General features: G+C 33.3%; 1 protein-coding gene across 1 annotated transcript in view; it reads right to left on the reverse strand.

Moving 5' to 3' along the window:
* Ppa (F-box and leucine rich repeat protein partner of paired) overlaps positions 1–25,350 on the reverse strand; it is a 46,969-nt gene that overhangs the window by 7,250 nt on the left and 14,369 nt on the right. The window contains exon 2 of the mRNA XM_072542369.1: positions 1,569–1,907. Coding sequence (XP_072398470.1) covers positions 1,569–1,907 — 339 coding nt within the window. The remainder of the gene's footprint in view (positions 1–1,568; positions 1,908–25,350) is intronic.

Consider the following 25,350-nt stretch of genomic DNA (forward strand, 5'->3'; position numbering starts at 1 on the left):
CATTCTACGCCTCCCTATGCTTCTCTTTCCTTGGATCTTTCCCTGCATAATCAGTTGGAGCAAGGTGTATTTCTCTCCACGTGTAATATGTCCCAGATATTCCAATTTTCTTGTTTTAATTATATTTAAAATTTATATTTCTTTATTCATCCTTCTCAGAACCTCTTTCGTTTGTGACGTGTTCTGTCCACGATATTTTCAGAATTCTTCTATACACCCACAGCTCGAATGATTCCAGTTTTTTCATTGATGTCGCATTCAAGGTCCAAGATTCCATTCCATAAAATGAAGTCGAAAAAACATAACACCTCGCCAACCTAACTCTTAGTTCCAATTTTAAATCCCTTGTACATAGCACTTTTCTCATTTTGTTGAAATTTGCTCTAGCCTTTTCTAGTCTAATTTTGATCTCCTCAATGTAATCATTTGTGGAGTTAATCATTGTTCCCAGATATGCATATTTGTTCACTTGTTCGACGTTGGTTCCGTTTATTATAAGATTCTCGTTATTTCTTTGAGTTTTCGATATTCTCATAAATTTCGTCTTCTTGACATTCATTGTTAGACCATACTCTTTTCCATACTCCGCTATTCTGGTCACCAGTCTTTGAAGATCTTCAATATTTTCGGTTAAGATCACAGTGTCGTCCGCATATCTAATGTTGTTAATGGGAACCTCCATTTACCTTTATTCCAGCTGTTTCACCCTCAAGAGCGTTTTTCAGGATGTCTTCACTTTTCTCACTCCACATCTTATTTCAATTTCTTCTGACAGCTGTTCGTTAACACGTATTTTTGCTCGCTGTTTATAGTATAAATTTGATATGATCCTGAGGTCGTTGTAGTCAATCTTCTTTGATTTCAGGACATTCATTAATTGTTTATGTCGTACTTTATCGAATGCTTTATTATGGTCAATAAAACATACGTATATATCTTGATCCAGGCATCAGACGTAAACGCGCAACCGCAATTTGTTCTCCTCTACTGCGCGACGATGGAAACCACTGAGACATATTATTTTTGATTTTATTTAGATTGGAATTAGTTTGATACCACTCATTTCGCCACAAACACTTTATTTTTAAAATAAGCTTTTAAGTCACTGGAAACACACTTGTCTATCGGCTCCGACAAATCACTTAAAATTGCCTCTCGTGCAGTCCTGTCAGCTTCTTCATTACCTGTTATTCCGACGTGTGAGGGAACCCATAAAAATTGGATGCTTCTTCCATGTTCATGAGCTTGGGTAAGCTGGTATTTTAGCAACTTTTTAAAAGGATGTTTCGGAAAAATGTGTTTTAATGAGTACAAAAAGCTTACCCTTATTATTAAGTAGCTGATTTATAGGATTATTTATTTAAAGACAGTCTTATTTCAAAAAACCTTATTAAAATAATTTTTCAAAAATAAACGGTTGAAGAAGCCAAAAGGAGCTCTCGAAAATGATAAATGCAAAAAAATCAGTACAACTCTTCGAGTACATTATGTTACAAAAGTTATAAAATAAAGCACTTTTAATATATGATTCAATAATATTGTTTTGGTGTTAACAATTATCAACTTACCTAAATACTCCAAAGATTGGTTCGCGAAGGATAAGTGTCCTATTCCTTGGTCACTAACATGCCAGCAACTCCTCAAATTCAGTCTCTTAAGCTTCTTGAGTCCCCAGGCGATGAGCACCAAACCGGTATTAGTGACATTGCAACATCCACCCAGTTCTAATACTTCTAGGTTCTTCAGATGTTGCGCTATCCTACTCAACGAGTTGTCAGTAACTTGTTTGCACAGGGAAAGGTTCAGTTGGGTGAGTGATGGATATGCAATGGTGAAACCTTGCGTGATACACACGTCAGCGACGTTGTAGCAGCCACTGAGGTTTAAAGACTCCATGTTGGGGATTCCTGCAACAAAAAAATAAAATTTTATAATTTAAACTCATAATTGAATCTACATATCAATAATTTAATAGTTTTAAACTTATCCCATCTCCTTAGGAATTAAAAGAGTTTGTCTCCAGATTTAATTAAAGTAACATCCATCTATATAAAAGTCTATGATGACAAGTCACACCGTTTGTTTAGTAAACTAACGACTCCATCTAGGAAAGAGGTGCTGGGAAGAATGAGGACTGAGAGAGAACTCCTAAATATTGTAAACAACAGAAAAACGAGTTATCTAGGACATATTTACAGAGGAGAAAAATATAACTTTCTACGACTTATAATGGACAGGAAAGTAGAAGGAAAAAGAGGTCCAGGAAGAAGAAAGGGCTCCTGGCTGAAGAATGTAAGAGACTGGACAGGCATGGACACACATTCGATACTAAGAAGAGCCTAACATAGAGTGTTATAGCCACCCTTCAGTAATGAAGAAGGAACCTTAAGAAGAAGTGTAAACAGCATTTTATTTAAATTATTTTATTCAACAAAAAACATAATACAATTTAAGAATAGTTATTTCTATAATTAGGCATATTAGGCTACAAGCCAGTGAAATATTTTTTGACTCGATATTAAAATTTTTCTCACGAATTGTCAGCAACAGCCGGCAACGAGTGGCAAATTAAAGTTCAGTGATTAAAAATACTATAAGAATAAGATAAGTAAATATTATATAATTTTATAAAATGTATTCTTGCCGCCTATCCGATTTAGCAAATCGCTCTATGATTGCATCAATATCTAAGAAATTTCAGGATGCACATTGATGAGTGCTAAACCAGTTAACCTTTCCCCCCACGTTCTATTTCTAAGCCAAATCTTTAGACGCTTAAGCGTAGAAAAACTACGCTCTGCTGTTGCTGTACTGACTGGCAGTGTAATTAATATTTGCAGAAATATTTTAATATTTGGATACATATGAATATCACAGTTTTCTTATACTTCTAAGTTTTCCATTATTTTGCACAACTTTTTTCCACTTTTTAATCCACAGTGAAAACTCTTGTTCTAATGTGGAATATGCAGTAGATGGTCCAATAATATCCTGGGAGGTGTCAACCATTTTTTATCAATGCAACTTTATCTTATGGTGTGTTATCAGTTTAAGGTAAAACAACTCGAAGATTAAATAGATTCATAACTTCCGGTGAAAGCCGTTCTTCTAACTCAGTTAAGATATTGTCTAAAAGGGGTAAATAAATAGATCTTTGGAAATATTCTTAGTAAGAGTTAGCAGGTTGGTTTTAACGAAAAACTATACTTCATAGTAAAGTTTGCTAAAAACAGATTCAGCATTTGATCTTTTATATTGAAGAATGCATTAGTGTCCTCTATGGCCTCAGAAGCTTTCTTCAAATCTATCAAATCAAATCAAATTTTGGTGACTGAAGAAGACGACTAAGTGATACAGTTGTACCTAAAATATCACTAAGACAAACTACTGAAATGAGAAATTCTGGGCTCCTACCAGTTTGCATTAATGAAAATGCATCAGCTGACGTTTTACTGCCATTTCAGGTAGAAATTGTTTCCGGAGCGTTGTATATTTTGATGATTAATTCACCCTGGAACTGAAGATCACCTTCATGCCTTTCAACCCAAGAGTTTCACAAATACCTTGGACAGTAGCCCCCAGTTTCTTCTTAAAAAATCACGTCGTTTAGCAAAAACTACTACTTTTCTCATGGTTCCTGAAGCATTATGACATGATATAACTTTTGAGGAGCTTGCCAAGGAATTATTCAAAATATGATTGCTACGCTACATGGGCAACGCACAGCATGTTTGGCCGATTTCTTTAATTCGTTATCGGCAATTTTCGTTTCGGATGCCATTACTGAGCAACTGTAGACACAAAAACCTATGCGAAAATTTAAATCTATATTAAAATTCTTTACGAAATCTTAAACAATGTGGCCTACAGCAACTCCAGTTAAGCGGCGTTCTCCTTCTGACCGACGTCTTCTAGAATCGAATCGTAGGCGTTAAAAAATGTGATGAAATCTTCTCTAATCTCATTTAAATGAAAATATCGCAGAGACATTCATCTTTACAGCAATAAATGATATCATTTTGAGTAGTTTTACTAATTAATGTAGCATTAGCCGGAGCAGTCTCCTGTTTTTTCGCATATCATTATCCCCAGCATCTATCCTAAACTGAAGCAATGCTCTAAAATTGCCATCATTTTTGAAGTTATACTTCTATACGCGCGCTCCACGTTGGAAATTTGTATGGGAGTGAATCTGTGAAATCATTACATATGTAAGATAATGAGTAAGAGAGAGACAGAATATATATTTTCTCTCTCTTCCTCTCTCGAATATAAAAATTTTGTATATATAATTTAATATTATATATATTATATAAAGATATATATACATATAATATACATATAATAAAATATTTATTAATATTATTATTTATGTGATATGTGTTGTATTATTTATTAAATGTTCATAATTATATTAGTCTTTTGTATTTCAAAATAATAATCTCAATAAATCACTGTATGATCCAGAACTGTCAATTTTGAAATACATTTGTGTCATGTCCTCGGTAGTATAGTAGTTAGTATCCCCGCCTGTCATGCGGGAGACCGGGGTTCGATTCCCAGTCGGAGAGGACTTTTTTATTAATATTATTACATTATTGTCATTTTTAAATACTTATGGATATTGCATTTTAATTTGTATTGTATTATTATATGGAATTATGTTGCACTGTATTGTAGTGTATTTTTTTATGTATATTATTGTCATTTTTAAATATTTATGAATATTGCAGTTTAATTTGTATTGTATTATTATATTAATAACAAAATAAACAAACTGCAGAGTATGTGCAAAAAAATTTTTGCATTCAACTCCTTTCATACATATATGAAAATAAAAATATACATTTTCATCAAAATATTGATTTAATCCTTCATTGTTAGTAAGTTGTTATTAATTCTGTTTCTCTTTCTGCTATGTCTTACCTCTAGAATTACATATGTAATGATTGTGCAGATTGACTCCCAAATAAATTTGTAACGGCGAATGCGTGTATAGAAGTGTAACTTCCACCGGCAGTCCCACTGGACTGCCACACTCGTTTTTTTCTGTACCATCGCTGTTTACAAAACTTTTAATATTTTTATCATCTCTATGCCCTCTCAAAGAAATATTTTGTCTACCACAAAGAATAACAGTTTTTATTATTGGATTCAAATTCTTCCTATTTTCTTGAATGATTTTAACTCTTAACTTCCTGCTTATGGGGTTGATGGGTTTTAAATTATTTTTTTTAGGATTATTTGATTGATATTTATTTTTGTTTGGGGGAGAGGTCATGACCCCCCCCCCCTTAGATCCGCCACTGATGCATACAAAAAGGTCACCATAGCACCGTGTATAGAAAGGTCGCTGTATGTATTACATACTATTATATTGTACTCGCTACACTACTTTTATATATTAAATAAAAATATATTATATTATGGGTATTAAACAGTTATAGCCATTAGTATTTTATATACCAATGTCAGCTGATTTTTTATATAAATATTCTACCAAGTGGTTCAATAAGTATTTCAAAAGCATACCATTAACCGATTTCCATCTGATCTCATTTACATTTTATTGATCTGTTGTGGTACAGCTGGCCTGTGTGCTCATTATTAAAAAATCTTTATCGACAGTTAGGATTACATTAAAACCAATATCTTTAGGCATTCATTAGAATTTCTAATGAGAGTGCTAGGTTCTAAGTTAGTAATAGGAATGAATTCCACATTGTTTTACTTCATGTCATAAACTTAAACATAAGGTACCAGCGGATAGGAATTTAACGCAGAAACGTTGGAAGTTCTTTGCATATATATGAGAGTGATATTACAAAGTAAGAATATTACATATACAAATAGTAATGAAGTGCAATTATCGGTTAAAGGTCGTGGCATATTATCATGTACGTTGCGTTTCCAGCACATAGCGTTTAGTTTCCGAAAAATATAATTTAAATGGTTTTAAATATGAACAACTCACACTGTCCGGAACGTAGCGTTTCAGACACTTAACGTTTCCGTATATTCGAAAACAATATTTTACTGATGCCGACGGCTACGTAACGAATCGTAACCGGTTGGTACGGATAATGTGAATTAGATGTCCGTCGTTTTCTCCTCGTTGTTTATTTAGGTATTTATTTGATTTTGATACAGAGTATTTAAAAAAATTATTTTCGAGGCTATTTTGTCATTTATGCATGTGTTTTTATTGCTTTGTGACAATTAATCACGGAAGTGGTAAACAATTAGGACTTTTGTACGGAAGTGATACGTCTTCTTTTTAAAAATACTTTTTGGTTTGATATGTACGGCTTCGTTAAATGTAGTATTTTGTTTTTTAACTGAAGGTGTAATTAAATTTAAAACATATTTAAACTGAATCATGTTCATTCTAAAATATCCATAATATTTTTCATCGTCATCAATTAATTCTCTGTATAAACTCAAGTATTCACCTTCCTTCTTCCTTTCTCTTAGCATTGGATGTACTTCAAACCTTCTTTTTAACACAGTTTTTCATTCTTCATCGTTAAGTAGAAGAGCAATTGCACATGATTTTTGTCGAGAAAAGCGAGATCATATCTTCACCGAACCAAACTGAAACGTTCTATGTATGAAAATGTGAACGCGCAGTCCGATTGCTGGAGTGGAAGCGCTACGTTCCGGAAACTATACGTACACGATAATATGCCACCACCTTAAGTGTTACATCGAAAAATTTGGAAACCCCTACGTCATTTTCTTGAAGGCTGATAAGTATACAATAACTATATAGCAATATTTACACATATTAAAACTAGAAAGTGTAAACTTTAAAAAGTTATTAAATATTTTTTTAAGTCGAGAAATCGAAGATTTAGCCTAAATTTAAGTCCTCATAACTTTTTACATGCTACATATTTCTCTAAAAGCTGCACATAAGTAGAAAGTTTGTATGTAAACAAATTGGTGTTCGCCCTTACAGAATCAAAAGCACACGGCGGGCTAATACGTGTTGTCGAAATTTATTTCGAGATTATTTAGCACGCATAATGTCACCACGTACTAGCCCGCTATGTGCTTGTGATTCTGCAAGAGCAAAAAGCTATTTGTTTATTAGATATTAACTCATATAAAAAGAAAGCTCCTCCTTACCTAATAGCCCTAATAATTATTTATAAATTAACTTTTCGGAAAGCAAATTTGTCAATAATTTTGGTCAACTCAAAAGAATTCTGATTCGATAAAAATGATGACCAAATCTGTAAGCCTTTTTGGTATGGTTAAAAAAATTCTTAATGCCACTGCAAAATGTGGAAACAGTAAGTGAGACAATTTTTGACTATAATTTATATTTGTTGGTTGTTTTCCACTTTGAAAAAAGTTATTTCAGTAAAGAGTTGTTTATAATCTATATTTATACGATTCTTTCTTCGTTCTGTATCTGTAACTTAATATCTAAGGCCATGTAGGCTTTCATAAGGATATTATTAGAAATGTTATGAAACTCGTGCAGAAAGCGGAATATTGAATAGCACTCAGATACAATAATTGCAAAATCAAAAGCTGTCTTGAACACAACATTTAACTGTTTCTAGACTTAATGATTGATTTCTTTGTTGATCTTCAATTAATGCATGTGTAATGCAGTAATAAAGTTCTCTGGGTCTTGTATTAGAGATCTAATAGTATTGATACGACTTTCCTACTCTGTTTCTCTTTCACTAATAACTTCTATTTGTTCTGTATGACTATTATCTGTTGTACAGTAGAGAATTAAAGCATAATATTTGGCTTCTTTGACAATGTGTTACCTCTACGAATAGGTTCTGTTAAAATATTAATTATCTCATTTTGAAAATGCTGCCCCAAGTATTGTGGAACTCAAGTTTTCTTATCTTTACATTTACTGACATTATTAAGATGTTCTGCAATAACTGGACCAAATTTGGCCAACATGCAGCGTTTCAAGCATACCGTCATGAATAAGCCAACGCCAACATCGCTAATAAGAAAAAAACCGATCAACAATACAAGATTCTCCAATCAACAATACAAGATAGTTTGAACCATGTTCTTTCAACCATCAATTAATAGAGTACCGGCATGTAAGTAATTTTTATTTATTTATTTGTTTATTTATTAATTCATTACAGTTTAATAGACTATTTTCCCAATTTGTGGGTCTTACCTTGTCTGCTTAAACATTTTATTCATTTTGAAAAACCACAGACATGTAATATTGGCATAATTACTGTAATTTATATAATTCATATCACCTATCTTTGTTTTATCTTTATTAGACAACACCCTAATATGGGTTTATTATTTTCAGCATTTATTTAACTTTGTATCGTGACCTGAAGATGCTTTGCATATTGTAGAAAGCGAAACCTGTCTAAGTCTGATTAGTTAAATTTAATTGATTGTGAGTAAGTCTAATTTATTATTTCTTTTACCTTTTGAAATGGACTCACACAAGCAACACATTCATGATAAGAAAAAAACCTTTAACTATGCTATCTTAAAAAAATTATTCGAAAAACAGCATATTTGTTCGACTTAGGATATTACTTAAGTGGTTTTATTGTGATAAATACTTGGTTTTTGCTTGATTGATAAAATTAGATGCAGCCGCTTATTTTTTTGGCGTGTGCGATGCACGAACTGCACATCTGCAGGGGGACCATAGCTAGTTTATAAGACTTATTTTTTAGTTTAAATTTAATTAAATTTTGACCTTGTAGTATCCCCAGTTTGTTCTTTGCTTGTGTAACCTGGTTGGTGGTTTACGATATTTAACAAAACTGATAATTGCAGCTATGCTCGAAGACTTTACTTTACTTTACTTAATCAGTAGAACCCATTTGTACCTTTCGGTGTTGGGCCGTTTACAATACAATTCATTAAATTACAATATTTGACAGTCTTCTGAGGTGTCCTAGCTCTTAACGAACTTTCTCCATTCCTTCCTATTGGATGCCATCTGTGTTGCTTCCTGCCAAGTCTTACCCTTCCTCTGCAGTATCTGCGAGATGTCACTGTTCCATTCTTTAATGGGTCTTCCTCTTCTGTTCTTCCCTATTGGTTTGGCGTCCCACACTCTTTTTACTTGTCTATTATTGTCCATCTGGGTTAGATGTCCGAACCATGCCAATTTTTTCTCTTTGATTGACTCGAGTATCGGTTTGATTTTGAGTCTTTCTCTTATTTCTTCATTTCTGATTCTATCAGTTCTTTTTACTCCTATCGTTCTTCTGAGGTATTTCATCTCTGCTGCCTGAATTCTGCTCTGATGTCTTTTGTTTAATATCCAATTTTCTGCTCTATATGTCACTGTAGGTCTATATATTGTTTTGTACATTGTCATCTTGGTCTTTGTTGATATTTCTTTGTTATTAAGGAATCCTCTATTTAGTGCTTGGAATAGTTTTCCCGTGTTTTCCATTCTGTTGTTAAGATCATCCTCGATGTCTCCTTTGTTGTTGATTGCTGTTCCTAAGTATTTGTATGAATTTGTCTGTATTATTTTTTGTTGGTCTATCATTACTTCTATTTGATCTTCCGTCCCTTGTTTCCTTGATATTTTCATTATTTGAGTCTTCTCTTTGTTTACGTTTAAGTTGTATTTGCTTGCTTCTAGGTTCCATTTCTCTAAGTTGTATTTCAGTTTTTCTGCAGTTTCCGCAATTAATACTATGTCGTCTGCAAATATACACATCTCAGCATTTATCATTTGCATTTTGTTCCAACCGATGCAGTATTTCTTGAATGTTTTCTTACATTCTTTCACCATCTTATCTATTACATTTATGAATACTACTGGGCTGAGACTTCCCCTTGTCTAACTCCTTGTGTTGTTTCAAATGGTTCTGACTGTATATTTAACATTCTTACTGTATTTGTTGTTTTCATGTATATACTCTTTGTTGTTTCTATCAGTTCTTCACTTACTTGTTTCTTCTTTAGGCTTTCCCATATATCTTTTCTTTTGACTGAGTCGAATGCTTTTTCCATGTCTATAAAGCTCAGATGTATTTCTTTATTTTTCTTTAAGGCTTTTTCTATTACTTGTTGCATGGTCAATATATGGTCTTGTGTGTTGTGTCCTTTCCTGAATCCACTTTGTACATCCTCTAATTTATGTTCTATTTCTTTTCTAATTTTCCTTTCTATTATGGTTTCGTATACTTTTGCTGCTACACATAGTAGTGATATACCTCTATAGTTCCTACAGTCTCTTGTGTTTCCTTTCTTGTATATAGGTATAATTACTACATTTGTCCATTCTCTGGGTATTACTTTTCTCTTCCATATTGAATGATCTTATAAAAAAGCAAACACGGCTATGTCCGCACTTGAAGATGCTGCTGTGTAGGATGTGTCCTCAACAAAGTGGGTACCGATATTCCTATTGCCAGGCACAGCTTCCCTAAAGATATTTTGTTCATTGTGAAGAGATGTCATTGTCTGTACAATGAGACCTTGGCATTTGAAAACAAAGAATTGAGTTGTTTGACGATAGATGCATCTGTCAATAGAAAAACCATCTATTACAATTGACAATTTAATTAGCTATTTTAGCGAATATTATAATCTCTTTGTCTACTCTACTTCTTGTGTAATGTCTTATATTTCCAATTTGTCTCATTTCTGGTATCTCGTTTTCTTTATAAACTATTTTTTTAAATTTTTTAGTACATTAAATTCCCAACTATGCTACGTGCAAAATAATCTAAAAATGATAATGTGGCCGTCTATTACATTTCCCACGTACTCTTACATCTATCCCAATGTGATATACACATGTTTTAAATAAATGGCATTTAAACAATTCCACAATGCTCATGTTGTGTATATACACTAACAACTATTTGCAGATGTAACATCATGAATCAGACCCACGTTTTTTCTTGGTATCTTGCTTATGTCTGTCAATGTTGGTTAAATAAAACAAGCTTCAGGAATTTCCGTAATAGCAAATACGTATGTAGGTACAGAGTTCTTTTATCGATATACTGTAAAGTGTACAGTTATAATCGTAAATTAAAATTTTTAAATATAAACGGTTTCATTAAAGAATGTTTTTATCAGTTTTCCTTGAATGTCACCGGGAGAGTTTAACCGGTGTCACCGTGAGGTAGCTATGCCATATTATAACAGGTAGTTATGATATGGCAAATATTAGAGCTTTATAGAAAATATTAGATTCTACTGTTTTTTCCCAGCTGTGGCGCACTCAGGGGGGTTTTAACCGGGTTTTGGAGGTTAAAACCCCCCAGGGCATATAAAGTAAAAAATATATAAAGATTATAGCAAGTCGGTTGAACCCGCATATAAAAACGAGGCGAGTACAAGCGGATATCAAGTGCCAGAGAAAACTAATAACAAAAAAAAAAGAAGCGTTTAAATACTGTCTCAAGTAGCGAATTATTATCAGATTTTAGTCGTTACGATGACTCACTTGACGATGTCTTTAGTTAAGATGTACCTATGAAAAAATCTAAGAGGAGCAGCAGCTCTGAAGATGACAGTTCACTAACTAAATTAAAATATAAACAGAGATGCAATACGGTTACAAGAGAAACAACAAAATGTAAGTAATCCGGGGTCTAATCAAGTAAAAACTTCTTACTCCAAATGCTTAAACAGTTCTTCTAAAGATACAGGACTGCTGATTACATCGAAAATTAAATTAGCCAGCCACCGTAAAGAGAAAGCCTGCTTTAAACAGTAAAGCCCAGCAAGTTACCAAAGATTTGTTAGCATCAATACCAAAATTGCAATCAAAGTTGAAAAAAAAGCAACGAGCAAATGACAAAAGAACGACAAACGATAACGAAAAAAAAAATCAAGTAATGAAGAATCTTGGTATTTTTTTCTTTGTAACATCTGCAGTAAAAAAGATATGCACTTGTACATAGTGTGCTATCGTTATATTCACGAGGCTTGTACAGGACTAAAGATGACAAAGAAAAATTTACTTGCCCTCATTTATTAATACAAGTATAGGATTTATTTAGAACCAAACGCTAAGGTGGCAATATTTGGTTCACTTACCTTACAAACATTAATGTCAAACGTCAATAAACTTATTTTAACCTTCAATTGTTGCTTATTCCCATTAAAATCGTAATTACTTTAAAATGCCACAAGAAAATAGCTTCAGAACAATAGATCAGATCTAGATAAAAGACGGGAGTGTTCCAAACATGTCGTCAGCCTTACAGCGGCCATCCCACTTTCGGAGTACGGTAAGTGGGACAGTCAACTGCGCACAAGTAAGAGAAGGTGGTTTTAGTGGGTAGGCAGGATAATAGATACCTGAATCTTTGGCACTGCTATCTTTAGTACTTTAAATTAAACCAAAACGTCTTTTTACGTCTTCCTACGCTTCTTCTGCCTTTCTTTTTTACCCTGCATTATATTCCTTAGTGGTTCTCGTATTTTTCACCTCTCATGATGTGCCCCAAGTATTCCAATTTCCTGATTTTTATTAAATTTAAAACTTCGCATTGTTTTCCTAGTTGTTCGAGAACTTGTTCGTTTGTTTTGCGATCAATCCATGATATTTTCAAAATACGTCGGTAACATCTCATTTCGAATGTTTCTAGGTTTTTAATGTTGGATTTTTTAAGTGTCCAAGCTTCAACCCCATACAAAAGAGTAGAGAAAATATATCATCGAAGCATTCTTATTCGGAGCGATATATTGATATCGCGATTACAAAAAAGTTTCCTCATTCTCCACATGTAGTTGGCTGTATACCATATATTAAAAAATTAATTAAAATCCTTTGTAAAAGGTATATATTTAAAAACCCAAACGGACTGTGTTAGACAAAACGTTTTCGGAATCCATCATTCCATCATCAGTGTCTAGGAGTACATGAATGTAGCCACTAAATATATGGGTAAAAACCCGTTAACAAATATTTAGTTACATTAGTTTGACAGCATTTCTTATAAATTAATAGGATGTTAAAGTTACCGTTGGATTAGGTAACATGGCGACATATGACTTATGATATGACTTGATAACTCATCAGCTATTATAAGGCCCTTAGTGACCACGGCAAGCGCTAATTCTAAGATGGCTTCACTGTATGAATTGAATAACAATGGTGATAAAATACACCCTTGCCGGGCCCCACGGCGAATCTGGATATCCTCGGTCAGTTCATTTTCAACTTTCACTTTTGCTGTTTGGTTCCAATAGAGATTACATATGATTCTAATGTCTCTACTGTCTATGTTTTTATTTAATAAAATTTCTTTAAGCCGATTATGCTGCACTCTGTCAAATGCCTTCTCAAAATCAATGAAACAGGCATATTCTTCCTGATTTATATCTAAGCATCTCTGCGAAAGAACACTTACTGCAAACAGTGCATCTCGTGTTCCCAGTCCTTTCCTAAATCCCATTTGTGTATTACTTATGCCTTCGTCTAATTTCTTATGTATTCTATTGTGAATTACTTTCAAAAACAATTTCAAGACATGACTCATTAAGGCTATGGTGCGATGTTCATTGCACTCCTTTGCATTGGCTTTTTTGCCCCCTCCCCTGCAACCTCAGGCAAATTATGGGTGCGCCACTGTTTCCCATTGAAAAACACTCGTTTTCTACAAAAAGACATGAAACATCAATTTATTGTACATAATGTTAATATAAATACTTAAGTGGATTTAAAAACATGTTAAAATTATCTATAACTGTAAACGAACATCGCTTAGGGGTCTTATTAGAAATTGAAAAAAACAAATTTGCATGACATTCTGGAAAGAATTGTTGTAGTTGTAGAATTTTTATCCAGATAATGTCTGGTATTTCAGAGTTGTTTCAAAATAATTTTTCAACATAACAGAAATTTCCTTGCTGTCCAGATGATTTTCCCATTTGATCCAGTGATGAGAGAACATCTCAGTAGAGTTCAAACCTCTTAGGTAAATTCTTCAAAAATTAAGCATTATTTAGGCTATCAAATATAAAACGAATTTATAGAATTAATGTCTTCTAGAAATAATAAACATTTGTAATATTGTACAAGAACTTTACGTAATTTTCTCTTCCTCCACAAAAATATGGGATATTATAAAACTACATATTCCTGAGTGAAATCTAAACTTCCTAAGTGATGTTCGAGGAGGATATCCTACTGTAAACCATTTAAATTTCATATATGCAATTAAAATTTGTGAGTCTCCTACATATATAGCAGATAATAATATCTTTAAAAGCAAGTTCTTTGCTATTAAATATCCAATCATTTAAATTTATTTGTAGTGTGATTATTTTGTCAAAACTATATAAAGAATCTAGTTGATCATTTTAAAAATTACGAAGATGAAAATGTTGAGGAAATAATTGCGCAAGCGGAAAACTTGGGCGACTGATCTTGAAATAGAACAGGTTTTCCTCCGTTAAATACTGTGAGACGAAAATACAAAATTTTTTTTCAATTATGAAGATAGAGATGAGACACCTCAAGATCCAAAAATCCAAAAATATTTTTTCTTAAAATAATTGTTCAAGTATTAAAAAGTAGATTTTATGTGATGTCTGATTATGATGATTTCTTCGGTTTTTTAGTGATATTTTTACATTAAAAGTGACGATGATATTTTAAAAAACTGTCTTGCTCTTCAATAAAAGCACACTGATCCAGTAAAGACGAAGGCGGATATTGATACAACTGATTTATTTAGCGAAATAATAGTATATTACTTTATGAGGCGGAGAAGAATGACTTTTCTTGACGCGCCCGATATTACGCGCCGAACGAAGTGACGCGCGTAATAGAGGGCAAGTCAAGAAAAGTCAAGAAAAAAAAACCATAATACTACAATTCATACGCTATTTTTACTCGAAATTAACTGTGACAACTATCAAAGTCGTCTAGATGTTAGAAATTAAAATAATTAAGTCGTCGGTGGGATTTGCGTCTCTCTGGTTACAGTTGTTTGCAATTATTAAAGACAGCTTATTGTTGTTGCAACCGCAAGCGCAAATTTAGTGCGAAAATGGAAAACCTAAACGAAATTGAGTCCGCGGCTAATGATGCAGTAGCACGTTTGGGGCCCTCCAAGTCCGGAATAAAGTATCGGTTAGCGTACAAGCACTTCCAAGAGTGGTGCGATACAAGAGGAGTACGGCAAGTTACCGAAGACGTTTTACTGGCATATTTTAATATAATGGAAAAGGAAAATAAATGGAAATCTTCTACAATGTGGTCACGATACTCTATGATAAAATCCGAGTTAGTTATTAGAAAAAATGTGGATATAAGCAATTTTTTAAAGTTACGTGCCTTTCTGAAAAAAAAAACAAGCGAAGGATATACTGCAAAGAAGTCTAAAGTTTTCACTAAAGACGAGTTTGATAAATTTTTGTTTGAAGCGCCAGATAAGTTCTATTTAGGATTACAGGTAAAAAAAATTATATTGCAAAGCATGTAGTATACTGAGGATAAAGAAAATGTAATAATTATCAACATCCCAGACAGTAAAACACGACAAATTAGATCTTTTACGATAATTGGTCAAAACTACATTAAACTGTATAAAAAGTATGCATCACTGCGGCCTGAAAATTTCACAGAAAACCGATTTTTTATCAAGTACCAAAATGGAAAGTGTTATCGAAGCGTCATGGGAATACATTCGATCAGCGCAGTAGCCCAAAAAGTAGCTAGTTATTTAAATTTAAACGATGCAAGCGCATACACGGGTCATTCTTTACGACGAACTTCAGCAACACTTTTAATTGATGGACGCGGAAATCTAGAATGCCTCAAACGACATGGGGGCTGGAAAACAAGCACGGTTGCCGAAGGATATATAGAGGATTCAATAAGAAATAATAACGATAATGCTCAAAAAATTTTAAACCCTCATGATTCGCCAACATCGGGAATGATTGCTGAAAGTTGTTCTCGACAATCTCGACCATCAGTATCATCAACAATTACCAATGCGTATCAAGAGTCGGGAACATTTTTGCACGGTTTCAATTTTGAAAATGCCTCAACTAATTGTACTTTTAATATTACTATAAATAAAAATGATGTTTAATTGTTGTTAATGACATTTGTATTGTTGCTTTGTGACATGTTTCATATTGTTGCCATGACAACATTTTTCCCTCCGCCGTAAAGAAATGGGAAAAAAAACCGCTGCCGGCGGAGACATCAAACTTTGACAGGATCAAGTTAGATAAGTAATGTTATCATTATTTGACGTTTAAAGAAAAAATTATTTTCATTACTTGACTCATCAAATCCTCTTGATATTCTTCAATATATATTTGAAAATAATCTAATTTCACCTTCACCAAATATCACTATTTCATTAAGAATCCTCCTCACTTTACCTGTATCTGTTGCTTCTGGTGATAGATCATTTCCAAATTTAAGTTAATTAAAAATTATTTGAGGTCTACTATCGGACAGGAAAGATTATCTGGTTTCTCAATATTAGCTAAGGAGCAAAAGCTCGTCAATTAAATTGACATAGATATTATAAAAGAATTTTTTCTTCTTCTTCTTCCTCTTTATAAGCAATTCTGCTTGTTCATTGGCGCTTTAATTCCTCTATGGAAGGTTGTCTCTCCATCTTTTACTTCTTACTGCCGATTGGTGACTTATCTCTTGCTATTTTGACGACAAGGGTCTCCCCCATTCTGCTTATGTGGATATTCCATTCTTTCTTCTATTTTGTGTCCATTCATTTATACATTATACGATACATTTTCTTCTAATGTCTTCACTTCTCTTTCGATCTCTCAGCGTATTTTCTGTAATTCTTTTTAGTACTTTCATCTCTGCCGTTTCCAATAGCCTTTGCGTTGTGGATGTGTCGGGGGATCTTGTTTCTGAGACATAGGTCATTTGGCTTTATAAATTCTGGACTTCATCTCAGTGTTAATGTATCTGTTTTGCCATATTTTTTTTGCCATCATCAGTAAATCAGTTAAAAGAAAAATAAATTTTCAGTTCTTGCAATTTTTATGTTGTTTTATTATGAGTAAAAAAAATTGTACATTTAGTTCAAAATTGAATATGGTAGATTTAAAGGGCGATAAAATATGTACAGCACGCAGGCGCCGCTCAGCCTTGCGGGACCCTGCTTTCCTTTTATTCATCCTTAGTATCTTTGTTAGTTTTTACGTTATTTGTTTCGATTTGTTCATCTGTGATTTGAAGTTCATACGGGCCAATAAAATGACCACATGAAGGATCACCAATTCAAGATTATTCTCCAACTTTAAACGCGCTACATGCATGCACCGCAGTGGTTCATTAGCAGGAAATAGTAACTAATATATTCATAGAAAATGAGCTCTAATTACTTATAATTTCAACTATAATTACTCATTAAATATAGGAAAGTACATTTTTACGGAGAAAACGAGTGCAATTCCACAGTTCGTGTTGATATTCATTGAAAAATCGGAATAAAAATTAAATGCTGATAATTTGAAAGCATAGAAAAGTGTATAATCAATTAAAGAATGACAGTTAAGGAGTAAGAACACTAAGACTATAAAAAAGTTTACTATTTGTGTACAAAAATTATAAATGATTGAAATTGGTGAAAGTTATTTTGTCGGCAATAACCTTTCTTCAGCTGTGTTGATTAAAGTTATTTACAGTATGTACAAACTAAGATGACGTACATAACGTACAAACAAAGATAAGGACATTCTCAAAACAACCAAGAAATGTGCATATCTTAAGTAACTATAAGAATAGCCTGATCTTTTTCTTCGAGTATCATGTTCCTTTAGAACGTTGACGATAAGCAATTGCATCTACAGTGTAACCAAATTCACTGTGTGTTTGAGATGTGGATGCGCACTGGTGTTGACGTTCGGTAAACCGGAATTTTTCTGAATTTTATTTTGGTAACGTCTCGCCAAGTAAAATACCTGCATGGAGTGTACATTCGCTTACGAGTTCCATGAGCTCCGTTCTCTTTGTGCGTGTCTCAAATACAAATTGAGTTTGGTCAGACTGTATAGTCCAACAATTTATTGAAGAGGATGATTCATTGGTAAGAACTGATTTTATAACTGTCAACTGTTTCCAAACAATTCCAGCAGTGTCGGTATTACTCTTTTGTTTTTAGGATTGAATTATTTTACTAGAATTAATTACAATCTGCTGTTATGCAGAATGGTCATGAGAGTAAAACGGCTCGAGAAAAGATATAATTTAAACACAATTGATATGAAGAAACTCACTAACCCAGAAACCGAAATAAAAGTACGAGAACAACTAGGAAAGAAAATAAACGACATTAACGAGAACACGTCGGACATAATAGAGAGATGGGATAAATCGAGTGCTCCATGCGCTCGATGCAAACCAAAGTGGAAGAATACCCCAACAGTGGATAAGATCAACTTTTATAACAATCCCTAAAAAACCCAATTCCAAAAATGTGAAGATTATCGAATAATAAGCCTTATGAGCCATCTCCTAAAAAATTATACGACAAAGAATATATAAAAAGTGTGAAGAAGACATGAAAAACGCACAATTCCGCTTCAGGGATGCATTGGGTACTCGAGAGGCACTTTTAGCAATACAAGTTCTCTTTCGAAGATGTAGAGACGTGAACTGTGCTATATGTGTGTGTTTTGTTGATTACCAGAAAGCGTTCGATAGAATAAAACATGACGAACTGATGAAAATATTAAATTAAATTGGTCAAGACAGCAGAGATCGCCGTATAATAAACAATATCTATTAAGAAACAAACTGCAGCTGTTAGAGTTGGTGATCAGTTAACAGACGACATAAAGATAAAAAGAGGTGTGCGAAAGGGATGTATATTGTCCCCATTATTGTTCAATACATATTCAGAGTACATTATGAACCTAGCGCTAACGGACATAGAAGAGGGAATACTTATAAACGGAGAACGATTGAACAACATAAGATACACTGATGATACTGTCATTTTTGCAGACAGTCTTGAAGGTCTGCAGACACTTAATGCCATATAATGCGCAATGAACAATGATATGACCTACTTCAAGGTAAAGTGCATGGGAAAAGAGGTCCAGGACGAAGAAGATATCCTGGCTGCATAACCTGCGAAAATGGTTTAACTTAACCACTACCGGACTTTTCAGGGCAGCAGTCAACAAAGTCAGAATAGCCATGTTAGTGTCCAACATCCGTAACAGATAGGCACCATAAAAAGAAGAAAATTACAACAGCAACCTGGCTCAGCCATAACAATTTGACAAATCTTCTCACAACATAAAGCATATTTGGACCCATAAAAGAAATTATACGTGACAGTGAACAAAACATTTAAAATGAGAGTGATTACGACAGGATAAAGCCGTTAAATCTAAGAACAACAAGAAAAAACACATTTTACTCAAGGACAAAGAGAAATTTGTAGTAGAAAATTACAACTGATTCAATTAGTATGATTACTTTCACAATGTTAATATTGCCTATAAATTTAATGTACATATTAATAAAACAGCAATACGTATTATTATGTGGTTTATATATACATATTATTTAAGTTTTACATCACTTATTGTTAATATGTTAGTCATTTTGCCTAACACATGGTAAAACTGGTTTGGTAGCACATTAATAAATTTATGTAAGGTACCTGCCATGTTTTCCCCGATTTTGTAATTGCCTGCTAATGCGATTTTGTTATTATTCCGTACACCTGAATCGCCACGTGATATCTGATAGTGATCGATGAAGAATAGTAGTTTTTATTGAAGAATTACATTTGCAAAGACTTGTGGATGAGTTCTTGGTCTCAGTGATATGTATATGGGACCACTGCGTAAAGAATAATTTTAGAGAAGTAGGCCCTAGAAGTGGTAGAACAGGTTTTACTTCCTAGCCAATCTCACAATCGTTACAAAACGTTAATAATACAGATAAAATCTACTTTGGTGGTTCTACTAGAGATTTTACAGTATTTTCACTAATCTGCACACAGCATCACTCAAAATAATGTCCTTTTGTGTTGAAATGTAGTTTTAGATATTATTTTTCAAAGAGTCCACACTGTTCAAGAAAAAGCTTCATTAAGAAATCAACAATTACGAATTCGCCTGAATATCACATTAGAAACATTCGCCGAATAATATATAATTCTCATAGAACAGAAAAGTGTCGTATTACTGTTAAACGGTTAAGAAAATATTAAAATTATGGAAGAGTACGATAACCATATGTCAGGAACTTCACTAAGAAGAGTCATTAAAAAAATGCAATTTTGATGGAGGAAAACACAAAATAATCGTAACATTTTGGTGGAAAATGTTATGGAACATGTTTCTACAACATATAGATTCTTGGTAAATTGATTTTTGTGCGTTTTTACCCCTTTACGAGGGGAGTTTTAGGGGGAAGCCCGGGAGTAAAAGCGGTAAACTTTTTTGCATCTTTTTTGAGGTCCCAAAGTTAATATTCTTGGTAAAATTCAGCTTGTTCGTATGATTTTTAGGAGTTAACCCTCTAACGACTGGACTATATTCCATTCTAGCATAATTCAAATCATCAAGCACATCCCTAAAGTATGATGTGATATCGAAATCAAAATGAAGTTTTACTATAGTGTATTTTTATGTATGAGAGAGTAATAAAACAATAAATTATGTATGCAAATCCCTAAACTGTTGATACGGGTGACTCAATGAAAAACAGATATTTGTCAACAAGTTTACAGAAGTATATAGGAAAACAATTTTAAATTGAGTATGACCACCACGTATAAATGTTGGAGCAGAATAGAATACAATAGTTGTGAGGGTTACTAATCCCTAAATAAGGTTGCCGGTGTCGGAGTGATGGAGGTTAACAGGTACTAATGAATTTGCAAGAAATGTAAGATGTTTATTTTATTGGTTATATATAACCAATAAAAGTTTAATAAGTACCTACCTATTTGCAAAATAAAGTTTAATTCTTTAGATAAAATAAAACGTTTTATTTTATCTGAAATGAGTGCATTCCACGAAGTAAGGGTTTCAACAATCAAACATTTAATTCTTTAATTCCAGGAATCTACGACAGTAATTGACTAGATAATTACCTTCTAAACTTATTCCACAGAAAATGTGATAGTGAGTTTTTCCATTTTGTAGGAAGGTCCAAGTGGCGTATTCAAAATTCTTAACATTTCACTAAAAGTAGGTACTTCAGTTGCAAGGTGCAGTTTATTGTGTATACTAGTGTTATGGAAAATTTGGAAGTGCCGTGTAAACGCCGAAAAATTGGTCCTCTAAAAGTTAATGAAAAAACATTAATATTTAATTGTTTTAAATCATTTACAGACAAACGTTTATGTGAAAGTGTTGATGAGACCGTTGAGTTAGTTAGCAGTACACTTGGTGTTATTAAAGAAGAGAAATGTGGTAGTTTTCAAATGCCACGTAATGCTCCAGGGAAACCAAAATTTCAAATAGAATATCATTTTAAAGAAGGACTTCGACGGAAAGTGCATGAATTCTTCTTTAGACAAGAATTTCCAACATTCGATAAAGTTCTTGTCTCAGTTCGAGATGATAAGGATTACCCAGAAATGAGTCGAAGTACGTTATGGAAACTTTTAAAAGAAATAGGCTTCCGCTGGAAAAAGAATCCCAGAAAGTCTATTTTATTAGAAAGAAGCGATATTGTCATATGGAGAAGACATTTTCTAAGAACCATAAAGGAAATGAGAAACCAAAAAGAAAAATATTTTATCTTGATGAAACATGGATCAACGAGGGTCATACACCAAATAAATTTTGGCAGGATGAAACTGTTACAAGTCAAAGGCACGCTTTTGTAAATAACTTATCTACTGGTTTAAACCCACCATCAGGAAAGGGACGCAGGCTGATAATAGTACACATTGGCAGTTCAGACGGTTTTGTTGAAGGTGGTTTATTAACTTTTGAATCAACTCGTACCGGTGACAACCATGAAGACATGAACGCTGATGTCTTTCAAGAATGGTTCGAACAAATGATAGATCTTCTTCCTAAGAACTGTGTAATAGTAATGGATAATGCAAGTTATCACTCCAGACTTATAGTATTTTAACCACAACCAAGTGGTTAAAAAAGGACTTGCAGAATTGGCTGAGTTCAAAAAATATTACGTACCATCCCGGATCTATAAGAAAGGAACTTTATTCGTTGTGTGCCCTTCATAAAGAAAAAATTAAAAAATACGAAATTGATGAAATTGCCAAAAATCGTGGAATGACAGTACTTAGATCCCCACCATATCATTGTGAATTAAACCCGATTGAACTGGTATGGGCACAGATAAAGAGTGAAGTTTCAAGAAAAAATACCACTTTTAAAAATCATGATGTTTAACAGTTGTTTTTGGAGGCCGTAAATAATGTAAAACCTAAAAACTGGGAAAAGGCAGTAAATCACACTATTAAATAAGAGGAAAAAATGTGGAAGCTGGACAATATTACTGATAAAATGATCGAGCCAGTTATTATAAATCTTGGTTCTGAAAGTTCATCTTCTGAATCTGATTTGGATTTGTAACAAGTAGCTGTAAGTTTTATATTAATATTTTTATTCATCTATTTAACATACCTTAGACGGTTTTAAAAACTCTTTTTCTCTTTTGTAATTTTTAAAAATTAAAAAAAATGTAAATTTTTTAAAACCCTTTTTAATGTAGGCCAGTCAGTTTTAATATAGTGTGTGATAAAAGAGGTCACTTTTGTTTACATACACATAACACTTTATAACACTGAAATAATTCATTTATTTTTTACAATTATTCAAAGTAATTTTTCAATTAATCTTGAGCACGCCCATGGAGTGGTCGGAGCTACTAGTTAAAATTATGCTAATTACTCTCTCGTTCATAAAAATAAACTATAATAGAAATAACAAGAGGAAACTTGGCATTTCTATTCAAATACCGTGAACATTGTCCCGTTTATAAGTGTAAATCTTTTAGTATGACCATATATTACATCACGCTGTCAAGCCAATAGAAAAATATGTCGCCACTACTGAACTTTGGTAAGTTCAAAATAAAAACTAATTATAGTAAGTATGCAGGTTCTCAGAAAATATTTTCTTTGAAAACAAACTTGTTTTTCTAACTATACATACATTATAATTTATTATCTTGCACCGTGTTTACAATGCAATAGAAGTATGCAACGCTAAAAGGTCAACTTTTACAAAATCAATTAAACTACTTCCTGCTGTGATAGTACTGTCTAGTCAAAGGAAAATTACTCCCCAATTATGATTGTAAAACGATACGAAAATGGGGAGTGTGAAATTTGGTACGTAGTAGACAAATCATAATGAAACAAAATCTGTCAAAGTATAGTCCTAGCAGAGATCTAAGAGAGTCGTTAATATTTATTATCGATAAGTGTCTACCGCAAGGCAGCTTGGAATCGCCTCTGAACAGGATCGTATTTTTATTTTCGATTTGCATTACTTATTCGATTGTTAGGTGTGTTTAAAAGCCGGTCTTTATCATTGTCTACTAAAGTTATAATAGTTGCAAAAATATTTACATACACTACATTCACATATATAAAAAAAATTTACTAAATAGAGTACAAAAAGAACAGAGGCAAAAATATTTTCAAAATTAAGGTGTCTAAGAGCTTATTTTATACCGTTATCAACTGAATTTAAAAATATTTACATAAATTAAGTATACGTAGAAAGTTTACCATTTATAAATATAATTCAAAAAGTACTTAAGTACATTTAAAAAAAAAATTACATGTAAGTTAGTTTCACTATCACTGTCGTTATCTAGATCTATAATAATTGTTTCTTTGAGCAACCTATCTGTATTTATATAAGATCTTTCCATCTTGGGAACATGGGCAGCACTGTTTTTCCAGCTGTCATTGGCTATTTTCTCCATTTCTAATTCAATTAGACCAACCACAGATGAATTTAGGGTGGGCGAAACATTACTTCTCCTTACCAATGCTTTTAGCTCATGCCATATGTGTTCAATCTGATTGATCATGCAATAGTAGGGAGGAAGTCTTAATACTGTATGACCCATTTTTTCCGCCAAACTGTTGCAATAATATTGTTTTCTGATAGAAAATGACTTTAAAGTTTCAAATAATTGTTGAATCGAAGAATTGGTATTTATGAATGGGTCAGTAGAGCAAAACTCTTCCTGGATTGGTATGGGGTGAATTGAGTAGCTCTATAACCGATGCAGCCGGTCCCAAGCCCGGATAAAAGCGTAGGGATAGAGGAGTAACACCTCTAAAAAAAACCAGGGTTCAGTTGACCCGGCTGATAGCATCCTGTGAGGGTCCCTGCCTGGGGTACAGGTGAAAAACCGGTCAACGATCTTGAGAGCAGAGGACGGCTGGAAAAGTCACAATGGTCGAGAGGGCGGAAGAACCAAAAGCGTCTGATCCAGAATGGGCGGCTGAAGAAAAGGTCCTCCAAACGGGGGTTGTGGCGTTAGGAATTAGCAACCTAACGCACAGAAAAATGTAAGAGTAAGAAGAACAAAAATCGCAAGATGAAAAAGCCAAATACGGAAACACATCAACGGGTGGAAATCCACACCTCTGATAGAGGGAGCCCCATCGGCAAAACGAAGAAAAGATGGAACATTCATATGTGCAACATGGAATATACAAGGAGGGAACAAAAAGGCGATGGAAGTGATCAAGGAGTTTAGAGAAAGCAACTCTTACTAGTAACAATAGAAACCCAAAAAGAAAAGAAATGGAACGGAAACAATAGAAGACCATATCCACTGCTGGAGCGGAGTAAATAAAGAATGTAGAGCAAAGGCAGGAGTAGGAATACTAATCAAAAATAAGTGGAAGAACAGGGTTAGAACAATGGAGATAATTATAACAGGAGACCTTAGCGGCAGAATCGGAAGGAAAGAAAACGATAAAGTAGTGGGGAGATTTGGAGAGGATGAACAAAACGATAACGGAGAACTTCTCATTGAATTATGCGAACTAAACAACCTAAAAATTACCAACGGATTCTTCAGACATAAAAATATTCATAAATATACATGGACGCAAGAAACATGAAAGCTGAAATCGATAATAGACTACATAATAATCACTATTAGGAAATAAATGAACCAACAAAAAGAATAATTGAAGAAAAAAAGCAACTATACAGAAAATGGCTGACAACAAATAACGATGAAGTTTATAAAGAATATAGAGAAAAAGATAGAGAGGTGAAAAACAAATAACACAACAAAAGAATGAAGAATGGGAAAGAACCTGCTTAAATATTGAAACGTACATAGGAGGTACAAGAACTTCGGAGTCATGGATAGTACTGAGATGATTGAAACAAAACTCAAAAGAAAAAATTAAGTTGGGAAATATACAG

This window comes from Diabrotica undecimpunctata, chromosome 8 (genome assembly GCF_040954645.1).
Source record: "Diabrotica undecimpunctata isolate CICGRU chromosome 8, icDiaUnde3, whole genome shotgun sequence".
In the NCBI taxonomy this organism is placed as follows: domain Eukaryota; kingdom Metazoa; phylum Arthropoda; class Insecta; order Coleoptera; family Chrysomelidae; genus Diabrotica; species Diabrotica undecimpunctata.